The 24,501-nt window shown below is 37.6% G+C and overlaps 1 protein-coding gene across 1 annotated transcript in view; it reads right to left on the bottom strand.

Annotated features, from left to right (window-relative positions):
• The window catches only part of HIPK1 (homeodomain interacting protein kinase 1), a 35,645-nt gene extending 18,273 nt beyond the window's left edge, over positions 1-17,372 (bottom strand). Inside the window, exons 1-6 of the mRNA XM_004689628.2 lie at positions 16,297-17,372; positions 7,730-7,853; positions 3,129-3,248; positions 2,272-2,358; positions 1,411-1,595; positions 928-1,090 (exon numbers count right to left, since the gene is read on the bottom strand). Coding sequence (XP_004689685.1) covers positions 928-1,090; positions 1,411-1,595; positions 2,272-2,358; positions 3,129-3,248; positions 7,730-7,853; positions 16,297-17,372 — 1,755 coding nt within the window. The remainder of the gene's footprint in view (positions 1-927; positions 1,091-1,410; positions 1,596-2,271; positions 2,359-3,128; positions 3,249-7,729; positions 7,854-16,296) is intronic.
• Positions 17,373-24,501: the final 7,129 nt, after the last annotated feature.

The following is a 24,501-nucleotide window of genomic DNA, read 5'->3' on the forward strand; positions in this document are numbered from 1 at the left end:
GAGAGAGAGAGAGAGAGAGAGAGAGAGAGAGAGCTAATATATATGTTCTGCATATTGAATATATTCTACTTGCGTATGTCATGACATTGGTACAAACTCTCAATAGATGAGAACCCGTATCAGGTAGTTCAAAGAACAAATTTTAGAATTTATATATGTATATTTACATCATTCTTTATTTCTGTTCGATGTATACTTTCTCCTCTCAGGTGTAGTTCCCACCAGGTCCTCATGCACTGTCACCACCGTCCCTTGTGCTCTTCCCTCCTCTGTTTTGATCCTCTCCCTCCCTCTCCCTTACAGAATGTTTCTAATTTATAGCTGCCTGTTAATTTTGGTTTTTATAATTTATTATATATTTTTTTCCTGATCCCTTATTTGATTCCCCTATATTCCTCCTATAAATGAAGCATTCAATATTTTCTTTTTCCTTCTGGCTCATTTCACCGAGCATAATCCTTTCCAGCTCTATCCATGTTGCAGCAAATGGCATGAATGTATCATTTTTGATAAATAACATCAAAATTTTTTATAAAAAATACATATTCCATTGTGTATATATAACTCGTATACATAACACGAAGAAAGTACTAATTGAACTTCTGTAATATATCAGGTAGTACCATAACCAGATAAACAGCTAATATTTAAAAAGGTAAATTTGACTAACCAGTAACTAATACAACAGTCTGTTCCATTTATTTTACTATGTTAAGACTGTGAGGGCATGGATTAGGCCTCTGTATGTAATCTTTGTCAACATGTGGCTAACAGGCATAATTACTCTACCCTGTCTTCCATCACTCTGACAAGTGGAAAATTCTTATGAAGCAATAAGCCCACCAAGGTAAAGACTGGCTTCTTTAGCTCAACATGCCTTTGCAGTTTCTATCCCACCAAGTTTCAGATTCGAAAATCACGTCATACCTGATTGTGCACTGTACTGAGTTGGTTGCTGAAGCTCATTGTGAGGTTTGTGCTTGTGTTTGGGGCAACGTGGGTGGTGAATGGACTCTTGATCTGACTCACTGTGTCATACATGTGCGCCCTGCGCTTGCAGATCTCCATGTTCTGGAAACAAGACTTAACACTGCAAAGAAGTGAAAAATCCACTGTAACAAAGGCTGAAAATTAAACAGACAGCAAGTAATAATGCAAGGTGACTAGAGACTAACATTCTGCTTTCCTCTGTGTACTGTGAGTACAATGAATCAAGAGTTTTTATAACCATAAAGAGGAAAAATACACATTTCATTTTTAATGGCATGATTTTTCAATGAGAAAAAAAAGTATCAGCCAAATACGCAAGCACCAAAGCTGCTGCTCGCGTGACAATTCCATTCAACTGTAGGCCGGTGACGCCACAGAGAACCACGCCATGGCAAATGCCCCAGAGCCCACCATACTTACTGATTGCTATGTGGGAAGTCCAGAAGGTGTGTCATTGTCACAAATTGATGATTAAGAGTTTTCAGAGGCGTGATTCTTTTATCTGCATCAATTGTTAGCATTTTTTTTAACAGATCAATGTATTCCCTTCGATCCGCCTTCTCTGCCAACATGTCTGTTCCTTCCAAGTCTGTAGACATATTCACCTGGCAAGGAAAATTTAGAAATATTATACTTCATCACTTAACTTCTAATGTTGGCACTAAATATCTGCTTTCTCTCCGAATTATCTACCTACCTACCTACCTACTTATACTCACACACAGATATATGTACATATATACATATGTGCTCAAGAGAAAAATCTAAGACAACTGTATTATAGGCTCATCATTTTCACAGGTGTAAGCACTTATACTAATTAAAATTTTCCAACTGATAGGCTTTTTGAGAAATAAAGCTAAATAGCCTTTTCATTTAAAATTTGAATCAAGTAAATTAAGCAGAAGTGACTATTATTACTCAACTTTAAGTTTCCATTGTTGAAAAGATTAAATGCCATAACAAGTGTCAAGTGTTTAAACAAACTTTGAACATAAATGCGCATATGAAATATTTATTTAGTGGAGAAGATAGATAAGGAAGAAACCTTCATAAACAATATTTCAAAATGCTAACATACAAGACCAGTTAAAAAGGAGAAATAGTCTAAGAGTATCCTTCTCTAAGACTTAAATGTTCTTTCAATTAATGACTGATTGATGCATTGTCTGTAAAAAATGAAGACACATAATAGACAATAACAAATTGAATCTATCTTTAATAGAACCAACAGAAGGTGTTTCTTATTAAGGAAACAGATAAATACATGGCTATACTCACCTGAGCCATGTCATCTAAACAATTAAAAATGTACTTCCGAGCTTCTTTGGATTTGATTCCAGTCTCCAACTCATGTTCTTCAGGTGTCTATAAAAATACATGTTTTTAAAATTTTCACTGTATGCTATTTTCACATATTGTTCTAAATTAAAGCCAGAATACAAAGAAATAAGAATTGACCTTGCCAACCAAGGATGGCAAAGTGTAATTAATTTTCAACCAGAATCCTGTGATTCGCTGCCGTCTGGCCATCCCTTCAACAGCATTAAAATAACCATGAAAAAAAATGACACTGCACAGATCCTGAAGGTAGCAAGGAACACTGCCAATTTTATCTCAACATCACTGTCAATGAAACGACATTTCCAGTGCTGGCTACTCAGAGGGCTCAGAGGCACTCAAGGCTACTCAAGTAACTCAAAGTTCTCAAGTTAGAAAAATTGGCTCGGAAGTAAAAGGTACATATTTGATTCAAGAAAATACATAAAGCCTTTAATGTGGGCAGTCAGAAAATCATGTTGTCTTGTTGTAATTATTAAAAATTATCTCAAAAACAGTCATTACTAAATTACTCAGTTCTTCCTAACACTTACTGGAGTCACTGTACTCTCTATACTCCCTTCGAGGCTGCCGGTTAAAACATACAAAATAATCTCAGTCAAATGACGAGAACTTAATGTCTTGTTAACTAAGGGTAAGACAAAATGGGTACAGTGAAATAATTTTTCAAAGGATTTACTCCCGTACATACATACCTTTCCTTCCCTACTTCTCCCTCCAGAATTTAATAACTAAATTTTGAACTCAAAGTTAAGAGTGGACAGTAAGGAAATGGGCAGCACAGGGAGGGAACAGACCTTCAGTCTCCACAGTGGATAACCCAAATTAGGGTCTCTGTTGAAAAACCTGGTTGTTTTTGTCCCAGCACTGAGAAGATATTCGGCTGGCAGGCCTTGTGTTTGTGAAATGTAACGAATCTGAAACACCAAAGAATTGATTTAAAGAGTGAAATTATTAAAAACTTATATATTAAGGTATTATTAGCTGTAGGCAAAAAAGGTACTGCAAAGAAATTAACTTTTTGATCAATACAACTCAAATTAACCTGTAAATACATACATATGCTAACCCACTCACAGTTAACACCAAATATTTACTCAGTGACTTTTTTGTTACTCTGTCAGTTATTTATAAGGAAAATTCAATTTGCAAAGGTTGTAAGAAACTTCTTTAGCTCTTTGTAGACTTCTGACACAAAATTCAGAAAACGTTGGCAAGATTCTAGACAGAGTAGTTTCCTAAATACTATTTCATAGGTTACTAAGATTTGCTTTGTTTTTGATAGATTATCAATTAAAAAGAAAGAAAAACCTTTCCCAGAAAGCTTTCTTTCTTGGCTACTCTCACTCCTGTCAATTGCCCCTTCTCTCATATCATAAATTTAAGTAGTTAGGGCCCTCCCTGGTGGCGCAGCAGGTTAAAGCACTGCACTAAGAAGCTAAAGTCACTTCAGCATGAGTTCAATTACCCACCCGGTGGGTGACCCACATGGCGTGGCAGACCACTCCTGGGAAGTGGCCTGAGGAAATTTGTGTTTTGAAAAAAAGCATTCCAGAAAGAACAACTGCAAAGAGGTCCAGTAGTCTTAGTAAATGATGAAGACAGGCTGGACTAGGGTGGTAGCAATGGGGGAGAAAACGAGTCTAACCAAAAGGAATTAGATTATAAATGATCAAGAGAGACACGTGCTTATGCACACATTAAATTACATTTTTCCTTTATAGAATTTATCTCAATTGTTATTATATAAATATTTGTATGATTATTTACTTAGAGTCTGTTTTCCATCACAGAACTATAACCTCTGTGAATGCAATTCAACTAACCACCAGTAGAGTACCTGACACAAAGCAGTTACTCAACAAACACGATGAAATTTAACATACTTCACAGACAGACACACACACACACACACCAGGTTATCTCTGAGAGGTAAGCTACTAGAGGTTTACATTTTTGACTCTTGGCATCTTTTGTAGTTTTTCTACAGTGATATATTTATAAAATTAAAACACTAAAAAAAATTTGACATTGTAGAATAAAATAGGTTTGTTACAAAGGTAGAACAAGAAACTATTCTCTGCTACTGCTTTTTTGCATAAGTTTAAAATAAAGCAACACGTCTTACATTTATGCAAAGTGTTATTGTTACTTTGAAAAATTAATTTTTTTCAAGAACTCTGAAGCCATTAACTATTATATAGAAGAGGATACCAATGCCTGACTTCAAGACTCAAATGTCTGCTCTAAAATCTAAGTATAATCCCTAGGAAAAAGCCACAGCTAATGCTATACTTAATAGTGAGAAATGGAATGTTTTCCCCTAAAATTAAGAAAAAGACAAGGATACCCACTCTTTCTATTTCTACTCAGCACTGTACTAGTGGTTCAAAAGAAAGCAAGTAAGCAAAGGAGAAACAAAGAATCCAGATTGAAAAGAAAGATATAAGCTGATTTTTGTTTGCCATGGCATAATCTTGTAGTTAGAAAATCATAACCAAAAAAAAAATCAGAGACTAGAGATGTTAGGAAACTGTTAGAAAAAGAGCCCAACAAAGTTGCAGAATATAAGTTCAGTGACAAAAATCATTGTATTTCTATAACTAGTAATGAAATTAACAAAAATAACTCCATTTACCAGCACTTCAAAAGAATAAAGTACTTAGAAATAAATTTTAAAAAGGAAGTATAAGCCTAAACTATGAAAATTACAACACATTGCTAAAGAAAACCTAGTAAATGTTTATGGATCAGAAGATAATATTGTTAAGATAGTAGAACTTCCCAAAGTGATGTACAAATTCAGTACAATCGTTATTTTTTAATTATATTATTTGCAGAAATAGCTACCCTAAAATTCATATAGAACCTCAAGAAGCCCCAAGTAACCAAAATAATCTTGAATAAGAACAAAATTAGAAAACTCAACACCTCCTGCTTTCAAAATTGATTATGAAGCTCCTTGTAATCAAAACAGTGTGGTACAAGAGCAGGGATATAGGATAAAGATCTACGGAACAGAAATAAACCACTATATTTTTCATATCTGACAAGGACACCATCATAAATCAATGGAGAAAGAAATGTTTTAGCAAGCAGTGATGGAAAACTAAATTACTATGTGTAAAAATGTAAAACTGGACTCTTACACATACCACATACAAAAATTCACTTTAAAGAGCTCAAAAACCTAAAAGAAAGAGTTAAAACGGGGCCTCCCTTGTGATGCAGGGGTGAAAGCACAGCACTATGAAGATATCCACAACCACTGCAGCATGAGTTTGATCCCAGGCCAGAGAGGGACCCACAGGGCCCAGCAGACCTCTCCTGTCTACCCGCTGCTCCCCTCGGCAGTGTGTTTCAGTCGATCAGCCTGTTCTGCTCCCTACTCAGTCTCTGGTGAATCCTCTCACCCCCACACACCTCTGATCTATACCCCAGTGCTTGCATGCATGCATAAATCAAAATAAATCTTAAAAAAAAAAAAAACGAACTAATGAAAGTCTGATACCTGCTACAGCATGGATAAAAAAAAAATTGCTAAGTGAAACAAGTTACCTCAAAAGACCACATATTGTACTTGATGAATACGTTCTACCAGAAAAGGCAACTCTATAGAGGAATTAGTTGGCTGCCAAAGGCAGGTAGAGGTTGGGGAGAGATGGGATTCTCACTGAGTATATTTTTGAAGTGAGAAAATGTTCTTAGACTGATCTGGTGATGGTTCACAACTCCGGCCACATTAAAAACTACTGAATTGTACACTTAGTAACTGAATTATGTAGATTATATCTCAATTAAGTTCTTAAGGTTCAGCTATAAAAACAAGGATTCTGCCTTAGGAATCTTTTATATGTCAGCAATACACCAACTACTCTGAAACTGCACTACCACAGCAGCATCCTATTTATTCAGCATGGAAGGAAGTCTCCTTCCTGCTATCCAAGTTTCACATCTCTGCATCACACAAAAATTCTTTAAATAACAATCATTTCATTGCAAGAAATGCCTCATTTGTATCTTGGCTTTTAAACCTAATTTATTTGGTTCCAGTTTCTAAGAAAACTTATCATACCAATCTGATTAGTAAGGTTGAAGAGATGTCACAGAACATTTGACCTAGGAATGACATGTTGGAGACTGCAATTACCCAGAACAAGGTATTTTAATCCAGGTACCATGTATCCCCTAAATTTATACACAAAATGTTGTATATATTTTTTTCTGAAAAGATACAAAGCCTCCTCAAATTCTCAAATGGGTCTAAGATCCCAAAAAGAATCAATGACTTGGTTCAACTATTTAATCTCCCTCATACTTTTTGCTGTAAAATAAGGAAACTGGCTTATTTCTAGCAAGGTAAAACACTAAATATTATAAAGCACAATGGAACTAGTTAGTTACCACATGAGCAACTCATTTTTTGTTTCATTTGAAGATATATTCAGGGTCAAAATTTTGGAAGTTGGCAAAAGCTATATCTACCCTAAAATGGACCAAAGAGTCAAAAATTCTAAGTCAGACAGGGAAAGAGTTGTGTTCTTTTTCCCTTTTAGTAATTCCAGATAGCCATTTCTCTAAATAAAATAAATACCTCATGTACCGACCATGTGCCAAACATAATGTACTGAGGAGACACTGGTGGAATGAAAGCAGCCTCTACACTCCAAGCTTATTGTACAGTGGTTAGAGTTTTTGTTTTTTTTTTTTAAACAAGAAATGAGGATTCATAATTTATGTCCATGGTGAAACTTTCACTCAGGACCAGATCCTTAGGAAATTGTAGCATGTCTTCTAAAGATTGTCTGTTTTGAAACATGGGGCATTTATCAGAATACTTTTCAATTCATATGATATCCCTCCTAAATCGTACTTTACATATGCCACAGAGACCCAACAAATGTGACAGCTTCTTAGGTCAAATGTGCTTCAGTACATAGAGGGTGCTGACTTCAGTGTGTCATCTATAGAAGGAAATAAGAGCTCTAAATGAGTGATATCTCACTGTTAAAATTCTGATTCCTCGTCTTTCCTTTCCTTTCACTTTTTTTTTTTGGAGAACACAAAAGCAGACTTACTGAAACACATCACCAACAGGGTTAGCAGGGCAAGGCAGGAAAGGTCTGCTGCTAACTTTCATTACTTAACTCACCAGACATACTCGTTAATCCAAATTGCCCCTCTAATAATTAGTACAGCTCTCGAAAAGTATCATATAAAATAATAAAACAAAATTCTTTTAAAATTTAAAATTGCAAGTGCAACTTTAGACTAAGAAGCAGTAGAGAAAATTCTATTACTTTAAAAAGTCTTTCTAATTAGACTATTCTTTCCCTACTGTCCTTCATCTTCCTCTCAAATTTACTTCAGTAATAAACAGCTAAATAAACACTCTTACCTGATCATATTCAGAAGCACCAGGATAAAGAGGCCATCCCAGGAACAGCTCAGCTATCACACAGCCCAATGACCACATATCAATAGCTTCACAAAATGGTAATCCAAGAATTATTTCAGGGGCTCTACACAAACAAACAAACAAACGTTATCTGGGGAAAATAATTACATTGACTGAGCTTTGTTTTACTGTAATCTAAATGTACATCAATTTAACAAGATTTTAAAAAGTATCTTTGGTATAAAATCCCTCATCCAAATCTCTCAAAACTTGCAGGGCTACATATGTACTGGAATTCCCAAGTTTTTATATTTCAAAAAGGTAGTAACATACATAAACTACGATCACAATGGATATTTAGAGAAGCACCCTATAATCAAATTAGTATTTCTGAAACAAAATATATGAGTATTCACAGTAGGCCAACTAAGTAAAGATTTTAAATAACTTTACATTGAGACAGTTCAGGTCCTGCCAATAAATGAGTTGAATCAAAGTTAGAAAGACTATAGAGTTTGAGAGCTTCCTAGTTTTGACATCGTGGAGAGGGGATTATAGATTTATTCCTTTTATTCTGAGCATCTTTTGAATCATGGAAAAACCAACTGAATGGCTTAGCCAGTAAGTACCCCTCTGTGGCAGAAATGCCTTCTGAAGGGCTATAACAGCACCTGACCTAGAGACTCAAGAGCCAACTATTAGGGTTCAAATCCTAATTTCATTATTTAACAGCTGTAGGCAATTACGTCTCTGTGCCTCAGGCTCCTCATTCATAAGGTAGAGATAAGGGTTGTCACAAAGCTTAAAAAATAATGAATACGAATCATGTTTAAGCAGTAGCTCTTGACCAGCACCGGCACATGGCAAGCACTGTGTGTCAGCTGGACAACAATTTGTTATTGTATTATCATTACTTCGAAACTTCGAGTTCCTAGTGCTTTCTAAAATATCCACTTCTATAACACTTAATCATAAAAAGTGACACTAACTGTAGCCAGGAGAAGACTAAGAAATGCCATCAACCAAGAGTTTATATATGTGAACACATTCAAAGCAAAATCATCTCCATTTACAGAGAAGGAAACTGAGGCACAGAGATACTAAATTAGTCTGCCCGAAATCACAGTTAATAACTAGCATAAAGAGAACTTGAGTCCTGGCAGTGTTGTACTAGAGTTGAGTATATTATACTATCTCTAAATAAATAAATTAAGAAACTTTATATCCATATACAGTGATCTGGCATGGTGCTAAAGATGGCATTTTTTAAACTGTCATTAAAATTAAGAGTTAAATGAGCCCATAAAGGAGGTTAATGACAGTAACATGAATACATAGCATTATAATATGCAACACACAGTGCTTTCTTTGTGCCAGTCTGTTCTCTCGATAAATGTGGAGTCACTTGATCCTCACAACAGCCCTAGGAAAGCAGGCATTATTACTAAATACTAAGCCCTCAGCTCTGCGATGCACAGTTGTACCCCATATTTTAACATCTTTGAAATTAGGATTTTTGCCAATAATGGTATATTTTAGTTTAATGGGAGAATTTCTACATTCTTACTGGTACACAGTGTTGCCTCTTACAATCCATGGCATTTTACATTCTATGTAATAAAGTTATCATTTCCATGTTACAGATTAAGAAACTGGGAACCGAGGGGTTAAATGCCCAAGGGTGCACAATTAGTAAATGATGGAGCCTGTGGAGCCCTGGCAGTTTAGATACAAGGTCCAAGTTCTTAAACGTGATTATCTTCACAGAAAAGATTTTCTTTCCTTCTTACAAGCCACAGAATGTAAATCTGTGAAGAAAGCCCAGATTCAGATCTCTCATTTAACAAAAACTAAATAGAAAGGCTGTTCTTTCCATGAGGAGCCACCTAAAAGTGACGTTTTCCCAAACTTGACTTTCTAGAAAAATGTACTTAGTGTTGCTTTTTGTGTTTTTGGGGGGGAAAAAAGGGGGTGAGATAAACAAAGATTGAGCAGAGAGGATATAAAAAGATATCCTTAAACAAAAATATCCTCCCCAAGTAAATACCTATGAACAGTAGCCAAACCTCAGAAAACAGGGTATAGTAACTGGAAAACTCCACAGAGTATAGAAGCTTTCCTGACCCCTTGTCAGAGAAAGCAGAAGGTCCAGACCTGATGAAACTTACACTATCTGACAGCTATGGGTAGAACACTATCGTCCCTAGTTCTTGTACTAACTGATATGAACTGATGTCAGGCAAATAAAGAACCTAGAAGTTTTATTCAAGTTTCAGAGCCTCTGCTTCTCTTTCTGCCATCAGGCTTGTGGAGGCTTGCTTGAAACAAGACTTCTAAAACATGGCTGGCAGGTTGTAGTTCAAGGTCATTTTTACTGGCCACTACCATAATCTCTAAAACCAGCAGGAATTCAGAGCTGTTTAAAATTGAAGGTGTTTATCCACAAGAAGAAACTGAATTCTATGTAGGCAAGAGATTGTTTATGTGTACAAAGCAAAGAACAACACAGTGACTCCTGGTGGCAAATCAAATAACACCTTTCCAAGGTTTCCCATGGGCACAGAAGCAGGGTTTGTAACCAAACCCTGAAGCACCTTCCTGCGAAAGCCATAGAAGATGAGCTGTGTAATGCAACTGCACGTTTCATAGATTTAAAACTATTGAAAAGCCAGTAAAAGGGAACTGTTGTCCTAATTTTGGTTTTTGTTTTTTTTTAAAGTGATACTTCTGTTGCAGGTGGCTGGAGTCCCATATTACTGATGGAACTTCAGAATTCAATTAATTTGGCATGTTTTCAGGCAGCCCAAGTTTCATAGCATTAATAAACTAGAGGGTAAGAGTCCCAAGACACACGTTTTTCTAAAATGGAGAAGGTACAAAATTTGTATTTTCAGGGAGCATAATCATTAATTTCCAAGTTCATGGCAGTGCCAAATACAGCTGACAGGGACAATGCACATGGTTTTTTGCCAAAATAACCGGGCTTAGAGAGTCCTAAACATCAACTGGAGGGTGGCAAATTGCTTTTATGACTCCCACTGGACCTGGAAGACAGACACTTTAATGTCCCAAAGGCACAAAAGCGATGGGCTGGGCCACTCAATAACTGGCGTCTTTAAAAATGGGGTAATAATGTGACCACTAGTGCCGGACTTCTGAAGTTTAAAGTTGCATGGAATTAAGAAAAATACTGATTTCAGGCCTCAAGCCTCATTAAACAAAATAACCCTTAAGACTGGCTGGAATCAGTTTTTTCCATTTGATTTCACCCTGCTTCTGGATCAACAAAAGTAGCTAAGGATTTCTACAAAAATTCATGCAAAATAGTTAACTACCACATCTACCATACAAAAAGGCAAGAAAAAAATGAAAACAGTAAAAAATAAAAATAAGGCTGCTGTCTACATAGGGCATTTCATGATCATCAAAGCTGGGAAATGCTAGATTTACCTAAACTCTAGTAAGGAAAAACACTAAACTTATTTTCTCTTTTAACTGAATAAAAAGGAATTATTTACAGCAAGTTCATCTCTATTAAGAAAGAATGCTTTAAACTTTGAATTCATAATATAATTCTTGGAAATAGTTTCCCTGTGATATCATCCTTCCCCTTGGCCTCCATTATTTCTCAATCCCTCAACATAAACTCTGGACACTGAAATTCTGGTTCTACTCCATCTGTAACAGGGCGGTCCCCAGGGACAGAGGAGGTTCCAGGTTCCCTGCCCCACCCTACAGAAGGAGCTGGGCATAGAAGCTAGAGAAGACTGAAGAAGGAGAGAAAGGGGACTCAGAAACGACCTGGAGAAGGTACATGGAGCAGAGAACCATTGGAGAACCTGCATGCTTGGTTTAGAACCTGTATTCTTTCTCATCTCCTTACTGCACATGGAATGTATGAAAGTTCCCTTCCACTGAAGGCCTTAGACATGAAGGGTATGTCTGTCTTTATGTGGTAGATGGCAGAACTATTTAGAACTGGCAAGGCTGGGTATCCTGGGGTGCCCCTCACCCTGCCCTGAATCATATCTACCTGTGTAATAAAAGGCTCAGATAACTATTCTTCCAGGTCCTTTTCTAGCTCTGGCATTCCAACATCTGGGCAATAAGAAAAGATATCCTATTAGGCATGGGAAAGAGGGAAAAAATGGCAACACTCACTCTGGCAGGAAAATGACATTAACTGTACTTTGGACATGGTAGGGCTTCTTTTCGAAGATATGCCCGTCCTATAGAACAAATACTATACACGCTCTAATTACTACAGCCAGGTGGGAGAAAAAAAAATCCTTGTCCTTTGATTTCCTGAGTTCAAAAATCTTCAAGTTGAAAATCTCCAGCAGTCATAAAGCTTGATGTTACTGGAACTCAGAGCAACTCTGAGGTTAGAATCGCTTAATAATGCCTATCTTCATTGTCTGCCCATTTTCGTGTTCTTTCTGCCTACCTCAAAAGCATCAAACATACTTACCAGATCAGAGCTGTTACATAAAGTGTAACTTGCTGCATCTGTGGCTTAAGTGAAACTGTAAACCAGACACAATTGGATTGTATGTCTAGGATAAACTGAAAATATGCTTTCCTTCTGTAGACCTAGCCCTTCCATACATAACAAAGTGATCTCAGCTTTAAATAAAGGCCAGCAAGGTTGTTCAGAATAGAAAAGCACTAAGTCTTTTTAGCATGGTAAACTTTTAGCATGCTTTTTTCAGTATGATAAACTCTCCACCGCAAACATAAACCTCAAAGAGAGCAACTTGCAACTTTTCTTAGAATTAGTGTACATTTACATCCATTGCTAGCCAAGGAATAAAATGTATAATCTCCATTGACCAAGCCATGTACCATATTTATGGTCACTGGAGACAGCTGGGGGGGTGGGAGGGGAGATATATGACAACTGATATTTTGGCATGTTATTTGTAAGATGAAACAATGTAAACTAAAAAGAAGAGTAAAAGGAAGGAAGGCTGGCTTTGCAGTCAGAATGAATACACCTACCAAATAGGTTTGCACAGAGGTTTTCTGAAAGGTAAGAGTGAGAATTCAATAAATTCTCATCAGGCAACAAAGTAACATCAAAAGAATCAGTATGGAAAAAAGTTGTGATAAAAATGAATTGCTAAGCTGCCATTGCATTTGCTCACTATCAGTAATACTGTGATAAAACAGAACACTGATATTTATCAGTAAAGTAGTCAAGCTCCCAGTAGTGAACCTCATTATGCACAGTGTTACACTCAGAACTTCTGTTTTAAGGAATAAACTTAACTCCATTTAAAATTACTCCTTTAGTAAACATCTAAATGCAGTGAATTTTCAGGAAGCTTTACTGATGAGTAATTATCAGTGGATATAAAGTTTGAAAATCTTTTTGACATAATAAAAGCAAATTACTCAAATGCAGCTTAAATTAAAATAAGAAAGGGGTGAAGAGCAGTGACCTACCTGAAAATTATTCTAATGAAATACCCGAGTGCAAACTAAGCAGCTAGAACTATTTACACTTAAGATATCCTTTACTCTTTAAAAACCCTCCAAAAATAATTTCATGAAAATGATTCTTATCAATTGCTCTGCCTTTTTCAATTTTAAAATTGCTTCTACCACAAAAGACCACATTTTCTCTTTGACAGGGCAGACAAATAGTTAAAGGACACCTGCAGGCAAGAAAAGATGGAGAAAGCCAGAGCTCATCAACTCTAGGCTGCATTCTCCCCCTGACCTTCCCCAGTGGGATGCAGAACTGAACTCTCCAGTGCACCTGTAGGTGCAGAATGTGCTCTGTGTGTGCATGTGTGGGTGGAAGTAAGACTGCTTAAATCAGTACATCACAAGAAAAAGTAATTGCAACCTAAATCTCTCAAGTCATGAATAAATAAATGGAGGTAAGATTCTCAAAGTTAGCCAAGTTGCCTGGGGCAGCATGAAACTAGACACCAAAAGCTCTAGGCTTTTCTTTATTCCATCTTGTAGCAGAAATGTCATTGTTTTATAAAACTATAAAAAGAAAAGAAATGAAAATAAGTGAAGGTAGACTGGAAGACTTAGCTGTTAGTAAGAGATCAGTACTATCCAAAGTAATTACAGATTCAGGGTCCCACCTTATCATAAAACAATAAGGGTTTCCCCCCAACTCCACCCCCCAGAAATAGAAACTAATCCCAAAAATTCATATGGGATCTCAAGGGACTCCATATGCAAAAATAAACTTGAAAGACAACAAAGCTAGAGATGTCATACTTCAATGCCAAAGCTTCCTGCAAAGCTACAAGTAATCAGTATCTGGTGGTACTGGCAAACAGACATATAAACCGAGAAAATAGAGAGCCCAGAGACAAATTGTAATGGTCAAAGTATTTCAGCAAGGGGACCACACTTATTCAATGGAAAGTCTTTTCAGCAAATGGTGTGGGAAAACTAAATATGTACAAAGAATAAAATTAAACCCTAAAATTATAGCATAGTCTAAAGTTAACTCAAAAGGGATCAAAATCGAAATGTAAGAAGCTAAAACTATACAATTCTAGAAAGAAGACACACAGGAAGTTTCATAAATAACCTTAATTTTGCAATGATTTCTTGATAATACCAAATGTACAAGTGACAAAAGAAAAAAATGAATAAATTAGACTTCATCAAACTTAAAAACCTGTGTATAAATGAAGCTAGTAACAGAGTAAAAGACAACCCCACAGAATGGGAGGATATATTTGTAAATACCCTGATAAGTGACTAATACACAGAATACATAAAGACCTCCTGAAACTAAACAACAAAATACTAATCCAAATCAAAACTGGGCAAAAGACTTGAATAGATTTTTCTCCAAAAGGAAGATATACAGATGGCCAAAAGGCGCATGAAAGTATGTTCAATGACAACAATACTTAGGGAAATGCAAGTCAAAAGCCACAATGAAATACCTGAATTTCACACATACAAGGGTGGTGACAGGAGGAAGAAGCAGAGGAAGAGAAAGATGAAGAAAGAAAAGGCAGTGTCTAGGCCTGGAGAAACAGAGGCCCTCGTGCATTACTGAGGGGTGGGGAGGAGAATGTAAAATGGTGAAACCACTATGGAAAACAAAGTGGTGATTCCATAAAGCTACTTAGGAAAGAGTTACTATGACCAAGCAATTCTACTTCTACATATATACACAAAAATTGTGAACAGGGACTAAACACGTTGTGTGCAATGTGCATCGCGGCATTACGTACAACGGCCAAAAGTGTGGCGGGAACCCAAGCATCCACCAACAGATAAGTGCATGAGTAAAACGTGGCCTCTGTATGTAATGAAGTAGTGCTCAGCTGTAAAAAAGGAATGAAGTTCTGGAACATGACTCAGCATGGATTAACCTTGAAAACATGCTAAGTGAAATAAATATGACACAAAGGGCGAAATACTGTGTTATTCCATTTACATGCAATATCAAAAACTGGCAAATTCATAGAGAAAGGAAGTCAAAGAGAGATTATGAGGGCAGGGGGAAAGGAGAACTATCACAGAGTTTCTATTTTGGTAGTGAAATTTTTTTGGAAATAAGAGGTGATAGCTACAGAAAATTGTGACTGTATTTACCAATATTAAATGGTATAATTAAAATATTAAGTCATTTTTACCAGAATTAGAAAAAAATACATACAAATAGTGTATTTTTTTAGTCCTTTTACAGGTTAAAATAGCCTTACAAGAAAAATTATTTTCAGACATATTATAGGAATTTTAGTTCACATTTTCTATTTTTTCAAAATTTATATCAGCTTTTGACATAGTGAACATACCTCCTGATAGACATATTTTGTGGGTTATCTTTTTTTGTGTCTGTTTATTATTTCATTTCCTGATTGGATAAGTGTAAGATGTGTATTTCACAATGGCCATTAAAATTAAATACCAAATTTCTTAAAATAAACAGATGAAAAAACTGTATACACTACCATTTAAGTACTGGTCCAGTAATTTGAAGATATTTAAAAACATCAATCTGAAAAAATAAATCACTAAAGTATAAGATATTCAAGTCCAGGCCATTCTAGAATAGCCAAATATAGCCAAAGAAGTTCTTAACAATTAGGTTGAAAATACTATGGAGAATGCTGAAACAGGAAGAGACCTAAACAATCATCTAATGTAATTTTCACTGTTGCACAAGAAAGAAAATGTAAAAGAATAAAATTAAGTAGAGTTAAATCTGGAGTTATTTCCAAAGCAATTTACCTGACAAGATATGAACTTGGGGGGGGGGGGGCCGGGGTAGAGAGGGCACACATACCCAAATTCATCAGAATAAGAAGCTATCCTTAAAATGGGAGATTTACATATAATGGAACTATAGAAAGGCCAGTTGCTAGTTAATTCAACTAGCATCAGAATGAATAACTTTATAACTTTCAGAATCAGAGTGAATTCATGCCACACATGGAAGGAACTAAAAGACACTATGTGATTTCTATCTTGAAATTTGTAACTGAATTCACTGTTACTTTAGCACTATACAGTGTATGTTAAATCTAAGAACAGATCTGTAGTCTAAAAGATGCTTTCCAGCAGGTACCACTTGCCTGTAGTAACGTGACTGTAAGTAGGTGGAGCACACCGCTTTGGAAACATGACTGGCGGAACCAAAGTCAATGACCTTCACTCGGTAGGGCTGGCGCACCGGATCAACCAGCATTATGTTTTCGGGCTTCAGGTCGGCGTGAATCAGACCGAGGCTCTTAAGCTTCATCAGGGCTGTGGCCACCTGCTGCAAGATGGGTCTGATGTACTTGAGTGGCAGTGGGCTAAACTTGTTCTGCTTTAGAAAATCATACAAGTTCTGTTCCAGCATCTCAAACACAAGGCAGGTGTGATTCTTATGCTGAAAGCACTCATACGAACGGACGAAATTATACTCATCAGCATTTTCACTGCTGAGGCGGGACAGGATGCTCACTTCTATCTGCCCTTGTCTGGCATAGGAGGGGTGGTTCTTCAAGATTTTAATAGCTACAATTTCCTTGGTGCTCCGCTTCCAGCACTTAGCCACTTGGCCAAACGTCCCCCGGCCTAGGAACTCCAAGACTTCATAGCTGTTGGTCATAGAGCAAAGGATCTCGTGCTGGACCAGCTGGTAATCCCCTTCCCCGCTGGAACTGCTACTCTTCGTGGTCACAGTGGTGGTCGTGGCAGCAGCACCCACCACAGTCCTGTTTTGCAGCATGAGAGGGGGATGTTCTTCTATGATCTGCACGCTACCGTTGCTGTCAACTTCCTCACTTTTTCTTTTCAATCCACATTTTTGATAGGGCTCCAGCAGAGAAACGTTGCTTCTGTGAGTCAGGGCCTGGCTGCTTTGGAAGGTTGATGTAGCCGCACTGGCAGAGCTGTCAGCGGCTGTTACGACAATATGCTCCACGGCAGGAGCTGGGAGGAGGAGGCCCTGGTCGTAAGCAGGGAGGTTGAAATTTGCTACCTGGTGAGAGGAGTTGGCTTGTCCTTGCGTGGCTGGAAGGGTTTTGCTGTGAGTATAATACTTGTCGTTGCTGCTCTGTCCTGACACATCCCAGCCAGAGGGCTCTATTTTCAGTTTCTTTGCACTGCAGAAGGCACTCGACGACACTGATGGGGGGGAAAACACCTGCAGCTGCGATGCCATACCTACATCGGGAGAGAGGAAGAGCAGACCCTCAGTTTCCACACCCTCTGTTAGCATGTAAGTCAACTCTGAGTTTATGAAAACCACAAGAAAACGCCTATCTGGCTAGGGCTTTATTTTATACATTTCCAAAAAACGTTCCCCTTTTGGGCTAATTACACATCCTTGAACGCTTTGAGACTTAGTAACAACAGCGCCGTGATGACCTATGACAGTTTATAAAATAATAACAGTAGTATTAACTCGGATGACCACTCACTCACTCTGTGCCAAACAGCAGTCTAAGCACGTCGCCTACATTACTCATTTAATTTTCATCACAACCCTCTGAAACGAATACTGCCATTATTTCCATTTTATAGATGGAAGAACTAAGGCACAGAAGTTAAAGTAATTCACCCACAACAGCACAGCTAGGCAGTGGCAGCAGGGAACTCAGAGGCAAGCTCTTCGGCACCGAACTCATTTCACAGCTGTCTTCATGCCTGCCCTGATTAACTTTTTAATCAAAAAGTTACTTAAATTTAGACATAGATGGCATGCTTGTAAAAATCACAAATGAACCAAGTTTGGGCGGGGCATTCAATATTGCTAAGTAACATGTCTAAAAAGGTAACAACAGGGCAGGAACCACATAGCAAATCTAGCAAATGAAATTCAACACAAAGCAGAAGGATAAGCGATACAGCATTTACCAGTATATGTGTGTGAGTGTTTATTATATATATTTATTTATATACATGGCCGTCAGAAAAGCCATGAAGCAATTTTGCTTGAAAAATATAGAAAATATATGCCATGATTTTTCCAACAACCTAGTATATGCGGGTCTGTGTATGTACGTACATACAGTATACATACACATATACATTTTCATTTTAATAAAAGAAACGATATACTAAGATGGGAAAATGCGCAAAAATATGTAAAAATAAACTAATAAAATAAAAAAGTAAAAGAAAAATATACAACCAGAAAAAGGCACAAAATGAAGAATGATGTAAAAATAAAATAAAATTTAATTTTAAAAAAGAGAAACGATATAATAATGTTCCTCTCATCAAAAGCTAATTCAACCTTAAGCTACAATCACAGAAATAGTGTCCAGAATATGGTGGGAAAGTGAATGTTCGCCACTCTGCTCAGATCACACATAAAGCAGTGTTCAGCTCTGCCAGTGCACTGTCAGAGCATCATTAATAAACAGAGCAGAGAAAAAACAACCAGGATCTGATGCAAAACTGAGATGTCCTTCTAAAGAACTGCAGGACATTATCCTTAGAAAAACACAGGTAAAGGAAGTGAGAACAGCCTAGCCTGTATCCCTGAATGCAAACAAAGACTCGAGGTTCTCCAAAGTCCAACGACTAATCCCAAAGCTATCACTTTCAGAACAAAATGCAAACGCAACACAGTCCGAGTCACTTTATATTTATTTTCCTGTTCTCAACAGTACAACCCTCAGATGGCTCGGAGTTCTTAATAGCTTACCATTATTTTGCTCCAGCACTTTTCCCCTTTGTAATAACTCCAGGATGAGTCATGTGCAAAGATCAAGTCTCTGTCTCTAACCCAGACTTGTCTTTCTTGAATTCCAAATCCTCATATCCAAAGGCCCCCACCATACTAGAGCTTGGATGTCTTATAGACACCACAAACTCAACATGTGCGAAATGGAATATAAGAACTTCCATCCCATCCTCAGTACCCCCAGTTTTCTATCTTACTTATAATATGGCACATATTTTTACCCAACATTGAAGCCAAAATTCAGGAAGGCAATGAGTTGCAGTTTATACATCTAGAAAACAGTGGGTTCTGAGGACTAAGTGACTTAATACATCTAAAGTGCCTGAAGCTCATTTAATATCATTATCCTGCTTGATCCCTCTTTCCTGTCCCCCATATTTTATCAACTCTACCTTTTAAGTATGTTTCAAATCAGCTACTTTGCTCTATCCCTAGTGGAATCATCTAGTTCAAACAGCCGGTAGCCTCCAAACTAATCTTGAATGCACTCAGGGGATTTTAATCTTTAAGCTATACAAATGAGAAGGCTGTGCTCTCTTGCTTAACCACCTCACTTCCCCTCTCCCCTCCATGACTTCCTACTGCTTTTGGAATAAAGTCCAAAATCTTCAATGGCGTCTAAAAAAGAGCTCCAAAAATCCAGTTGCTACCTTTCAAAATCTTCCCATCCGACTCCTCCATTCCAGCCAAACTGCCCTTTTTCAGTTCTTGGTAGATACTCCATTTTCTCTCACCTCCAGGCCCTCTAACATTTTGAAGACTTTCTGCTGGGAAACTGTTACCTGACAGACACAAACACACACTCACACAAGGGCTCTCACAGAGTCATCACTATCACTGCCACACACCCCCACCCACTCCTCACAGCACCCTATTCTTCCCTTATAACTTGAAATTATTTAATGATAGGGTGTAAGTTCCATTAGGCAACTTCCACATCTGCCCTGTTCTTTCCTTGTGTAACCAGAATCGACCACAGGCTCTTGTAATATACACACGCAGTCTCCACGAGATGATTTGGGCTCTGCCATTCAAGCTCATATATCCTCCCTAACACAAGGAGTTAGGAAGGTTTTCAAATGCCTGGCTTCATTCAGTTGTTAAATGTCCCTCCCTTATCTGTATGGTCCTTGAGATATGGGGGTAGTCTCCATTCCAATACACAGTCTAATTTTACTTGTTATAAAAGAACAAACACATAACTAGAAAGGAAGGAAGCATGACAAAGATGTTACAAAACATAAAAAAAAGCAATGTGTACATTTCTTTGTGCTTGAATGCAACTAAAAACCATCTGCACTGGACTAGACAGCTGGACGAAAACATTCTCAGCCCTCAATTTCCAAAATGTGGTCTGGATTTATTTTAAACAAGAGTTTCTATAATTTATATGAACCATGAGAAAAATAAAGTATAAGTTAAAAGCTAAAGTCAGCACAATTTAACTCTGTGAGGCTTCAAATTTACAAACTATTTTTGTTCTACCTATATCAATGACATAACATCAAGCTATGATATTCGAAAAGCCTGAAGCCAAATAGTGTCTTTACAAAATTTACCTATTAAAATATATGCAAAGGCATTTCTAATCATCATAAAATCTGTTGAGACAAATTCTGAAAAATGAAAAAAGTAAATTTGCTTTCCGTGTATATGTGTTGAGCAAGCTACCAATTTTAAGAAGCTATAGAAAAATACAAATACAATGTTTATGCACCTAAAAGTATTTAGAGAGAGAATATGAGTTAAAAAGTTGCTGGTAGTAGCTCTATGTCTACTAATATGGAATCTTAAAGTAATAATGATGAAAAGAAGTCATGAAATACAGTATCTGATGACTTCAAATCCACTCTGTGCACACAAAAATACACATTTGAAGAAACTTCTCAGGAAGTTTAAGTGAACAAATGACTATAACTTATTCAGTAAGACAAACTTAAGTCCACCATATGGAAGAACCCAGAATGTAAGTAGGACTGAGACACATGCTGACCTCAACCAACTCAAGGTTAGCTTAAGATACAAAATCAAAATAGCCTACAAAACCAACACTCTTGTTTGAATAACACTCTGAAATTCAGCTAGAATAGTCCTTTTTAGGTACAAGATAAAGTTTCTATGGTCAGCCCTCCCTGGTGGCTCAGCCTGTTAAAGCACAGCACTAAGAAGCTAAAGCCAGTTCAGCATGAGTTCGATTCCTGCCCAGGAGGTGAGCACAAGGCGCAGCAGGCCTGTCCTGACCTGCCCGCTGCTCCCCTCAGCAGTGTCCTTCATTGATCTGCCTGTTCTGCTCCCCACTTTGTCTCTGGTGAATCTGCTCACTGCCCCTGCACCTCTGGCCTGTACCCCAGTTCTGTATGCATAAATAAATAAATCTTTTTTAAAAAAAATGATAACTAAGGTCTCTTCCAAGGCTTAAACCTTTCAAACAAAAATGTGAAACAGAATTAGTATCTGCAGAAAAACTTAGTATGTAGCGGACTTTAAAACAAATTACAAATATTTTCAAATCACAGGAGAACAGTTACCAAAAAACTACAGTTACTTCTGACTTCCTGAAAGTGCTGCACCTCCTGACTCCAAGCAGTCAACTGGTCTTTTCATTTAAACCTGACTTTCCAAGGACTTAAAAACAATGACAAAATTGACCACTGCATTAATGGCCAATTAGAACAGGCAAAGGCAACTGGTACTTGTACTCATAATAACCAAGAAAATTGGGTCTTGCTACAGAGTCCAAGCCTTTCCAAAAACAAAGTTACACATCTTCCATTTAAAGGGTGCCCCCCATTTTATGGGTACCCCAGATAGATAATCTTACTACAAAGAATTCACAACATGAATCTAATAGGTGGGTATATGACAAGCAGGACAATGACTTTTCAATATTTTGCCTGAAGTCCTCATTTCCTCCCACAGATCATGGTAAATCCCTGCTGCTTTCACTAGCTGTCGTCACTGCCTCTGTGATACAACTTAACAGGTGACCTAAAGAGCCTAAAATCAGCCGTGTGTATTGATTTCTTCCTCCAGCACTTGTCCTCGATTCATATGTACACAGATGTACATATTCTCCAGCACACTGATACAGAGAGAATATTCATAATCATTACAGTAAGCAAATAATAATACATTTTGTGCAAAAATAAAGCAAGACCAAGCCTGGGAAGAAGACTTTCACCTGGACATCAAATCCGCCTCTCCTGGCCCATGGTTCTCCACCCTAAGTGCACAATTCTGGATGATTAAGCTCAGTAGCCTGACTTCCCCAAGATGTCCTCTCAAGCCTGCTCTTTCAAACTTCTCCCTATTCATTCTTCAACTTACAACTGAAGTTTTTTAAAATGCTTATTTGTATCCCCACCCCCCCACCTCGGGCTTAAAACCCTAGAACAAAGTACAAAAGCCCAAATGTGGATTTCCAGGTCTTATAAGATCTGGGCCTTGATTATTTTTATAACCTCAATTTATCTAGTCTTCTCCCCAAGCACTCTCTCCAGTAGTACTAAATTGCTGTGGGTTTCTAGAGCAGGCCTTGATTTCTCCTGACTAGTTCCTTCACACATAATGTTCCCTCCTGCACTTCATTTTCCCCCTTTAGCCTTCTCTTTTCCTAACTTCTCTACTCCTAGTCTCTGCTTAAAGCTCACTTTTTTCAGTGTGGCAAAGCTGTTGGTCCAGATCCAGATCTACTCTCCCCTTACCCAGGAAATGGCTAGACTGTTGATATGAAAAGTGACAAGTGAAGTTTGTCACCATCCTTTCCCTTTCTACCAGCAGAAACTCAGAGACCCAGCTTTCAACGAGACACCACCCAATGGGTGGCAGAGCGAGAAGATGGAAAGAACAAGGCCCCTGAATGGTCATGGAGAACATCACTTGCACATCAGCATGCCCTCTTCAACATGGAACATAAGGCCATTACGTGAGAGAAAACTAATTTCCTTCGGCGAGATTTTTTGTCAGTCTTATGCTGAAAAACCTACTCAGGAAAGTCTTCCCAGACCACTTCACTCTAGGTTAGGTTACCTAGTAAAGACTCTCAGAATACACCCTCCTACATCTTAGACTTACCGCACTGGCATTTATTCATTTCACTATTCACTTGACAAACATATATTGGTCATCTGCTGTACCTGTTGGGCACTATTTTAGAAGCTAGGGATAAAAGTGTTATTCAAGATGAACAAGATCCCTTATCTTCTTGAGTATACTTTCTACTGGGGAAACACACATGCACATACCAAGAAAGGGCAGTTTATGACAAATACTATGATGAAAAGAGAAAAGGTATGAGAGCTAGAGGGAGGACGAGAGATGCTACAGATTTGGTAGTGAGTAAAAACCTTGTAAGGAGGTAGCAAGTAAGCTGAGAACTGACAAGGAGTCAATCCAGTGAAAGTGAACACTTAATGCAAAGACACATTCTCGCCTATTTGAAACAAAGTATGGAATGGCTCAAGTGCCGAAACAGTAGAAGCAGGACTGGGATGGCGCTGATCACATACTGACTTATGAGCCACTTGAATGTATTCTAAGTTGACTTCTCTTGTAAAGTAGAAGATCAGAGGGTGTCCCTGACTTGGTTTCTTTTGTTTTGCATCACCAGCATCTACTGCACCGGCTAGCATATACTATGTCCCAAATGGTTGCTAAAGTGGATGACTATAAAGATATCAAATAACTTCTCCATATATAAGTGGAAAGGGATGGTAAAAGTCTTTTGAACTAAATTAAAACAGTAATCACACAAAGATAAAAATTTGCCTTATCTGTAAGAGTTCTCCAAGGAATGTGATACATTAGAAAATAAGCTTGAAACCTTTTGAATCGAAGTTCCATCCCCTTTTCTACAGTGAAACAAGGCAGTTGCCCAACTAGTATGCAAAGATAGGGTGTGAAATAACTGGTGTTAGCCCGCAAAGGAATGACACTTTAATCCCATGTAATTGCCAATCATAAATTTTCTAATATTTTGGCAAACTGACTGAAGGATGCTTTCCTTCTAGGCAGAATATTTTGTTCTAAATTTCAACAGCAGCTCATTTAAGATGTTTTGAGTAATGGCAGATCTATAACAACAGGATTAAGTAAAAGGAGGGCCTCTGGGGGAAAGGTGCCATCTTAGTATATGCTCAGGACAGTCTGTAGGTCAGTAAAGCTTAGAGTATATTATGAAACATTTACTTCAGGGAGTTTCCAGCACAAAGGAAAATGTCAAACTAAAACAGATCAGTAGGAAACATAATCACTAAGAGGATCCAGTTTAGATAGCCAGCAAATGCCTAAGAAAAACAGGACTTAAATGAAGTAACAGTAATTTGGAAGGTGGAAGGAGTTCTTCCAGACGGATGAGATGACTTTTGCCAGTATGACAGGGGATGTGGAAAAATGAAAAACTATTCAGAGTAAAGGAGATGTATTTTATTAGAGCAGAAAACACTGACCAAAAAACTACAGGGACTCTTACAATTAAAACTCTCTAATTCCAAGATGAGAAAAAGGAGACCCAAGAAAGCCAAACAAGTCTTTCACAAAGCTCATGAGCAGCAATGCTGGCAAAGAACTCAGGTCTTCTGCTTCTTTGTTAGGCACTCTG

The sequence above is a fragment of the Condylura cristata genome, unplaced genomic scaffold, assembly GCF_000260355.1.
Source record: "Condylura cristata isolate star-nosed mole 26May11 unplaced genomic scaffold, ConCri1.0 scaffold00026, whole genome shotgun sequence".
Lineage (NCBI taxonomy): Eukaryota > Metazoa > Chordata > Mammalia > Eulipotyphla > Talpidae > Condylura > Condylura cristata.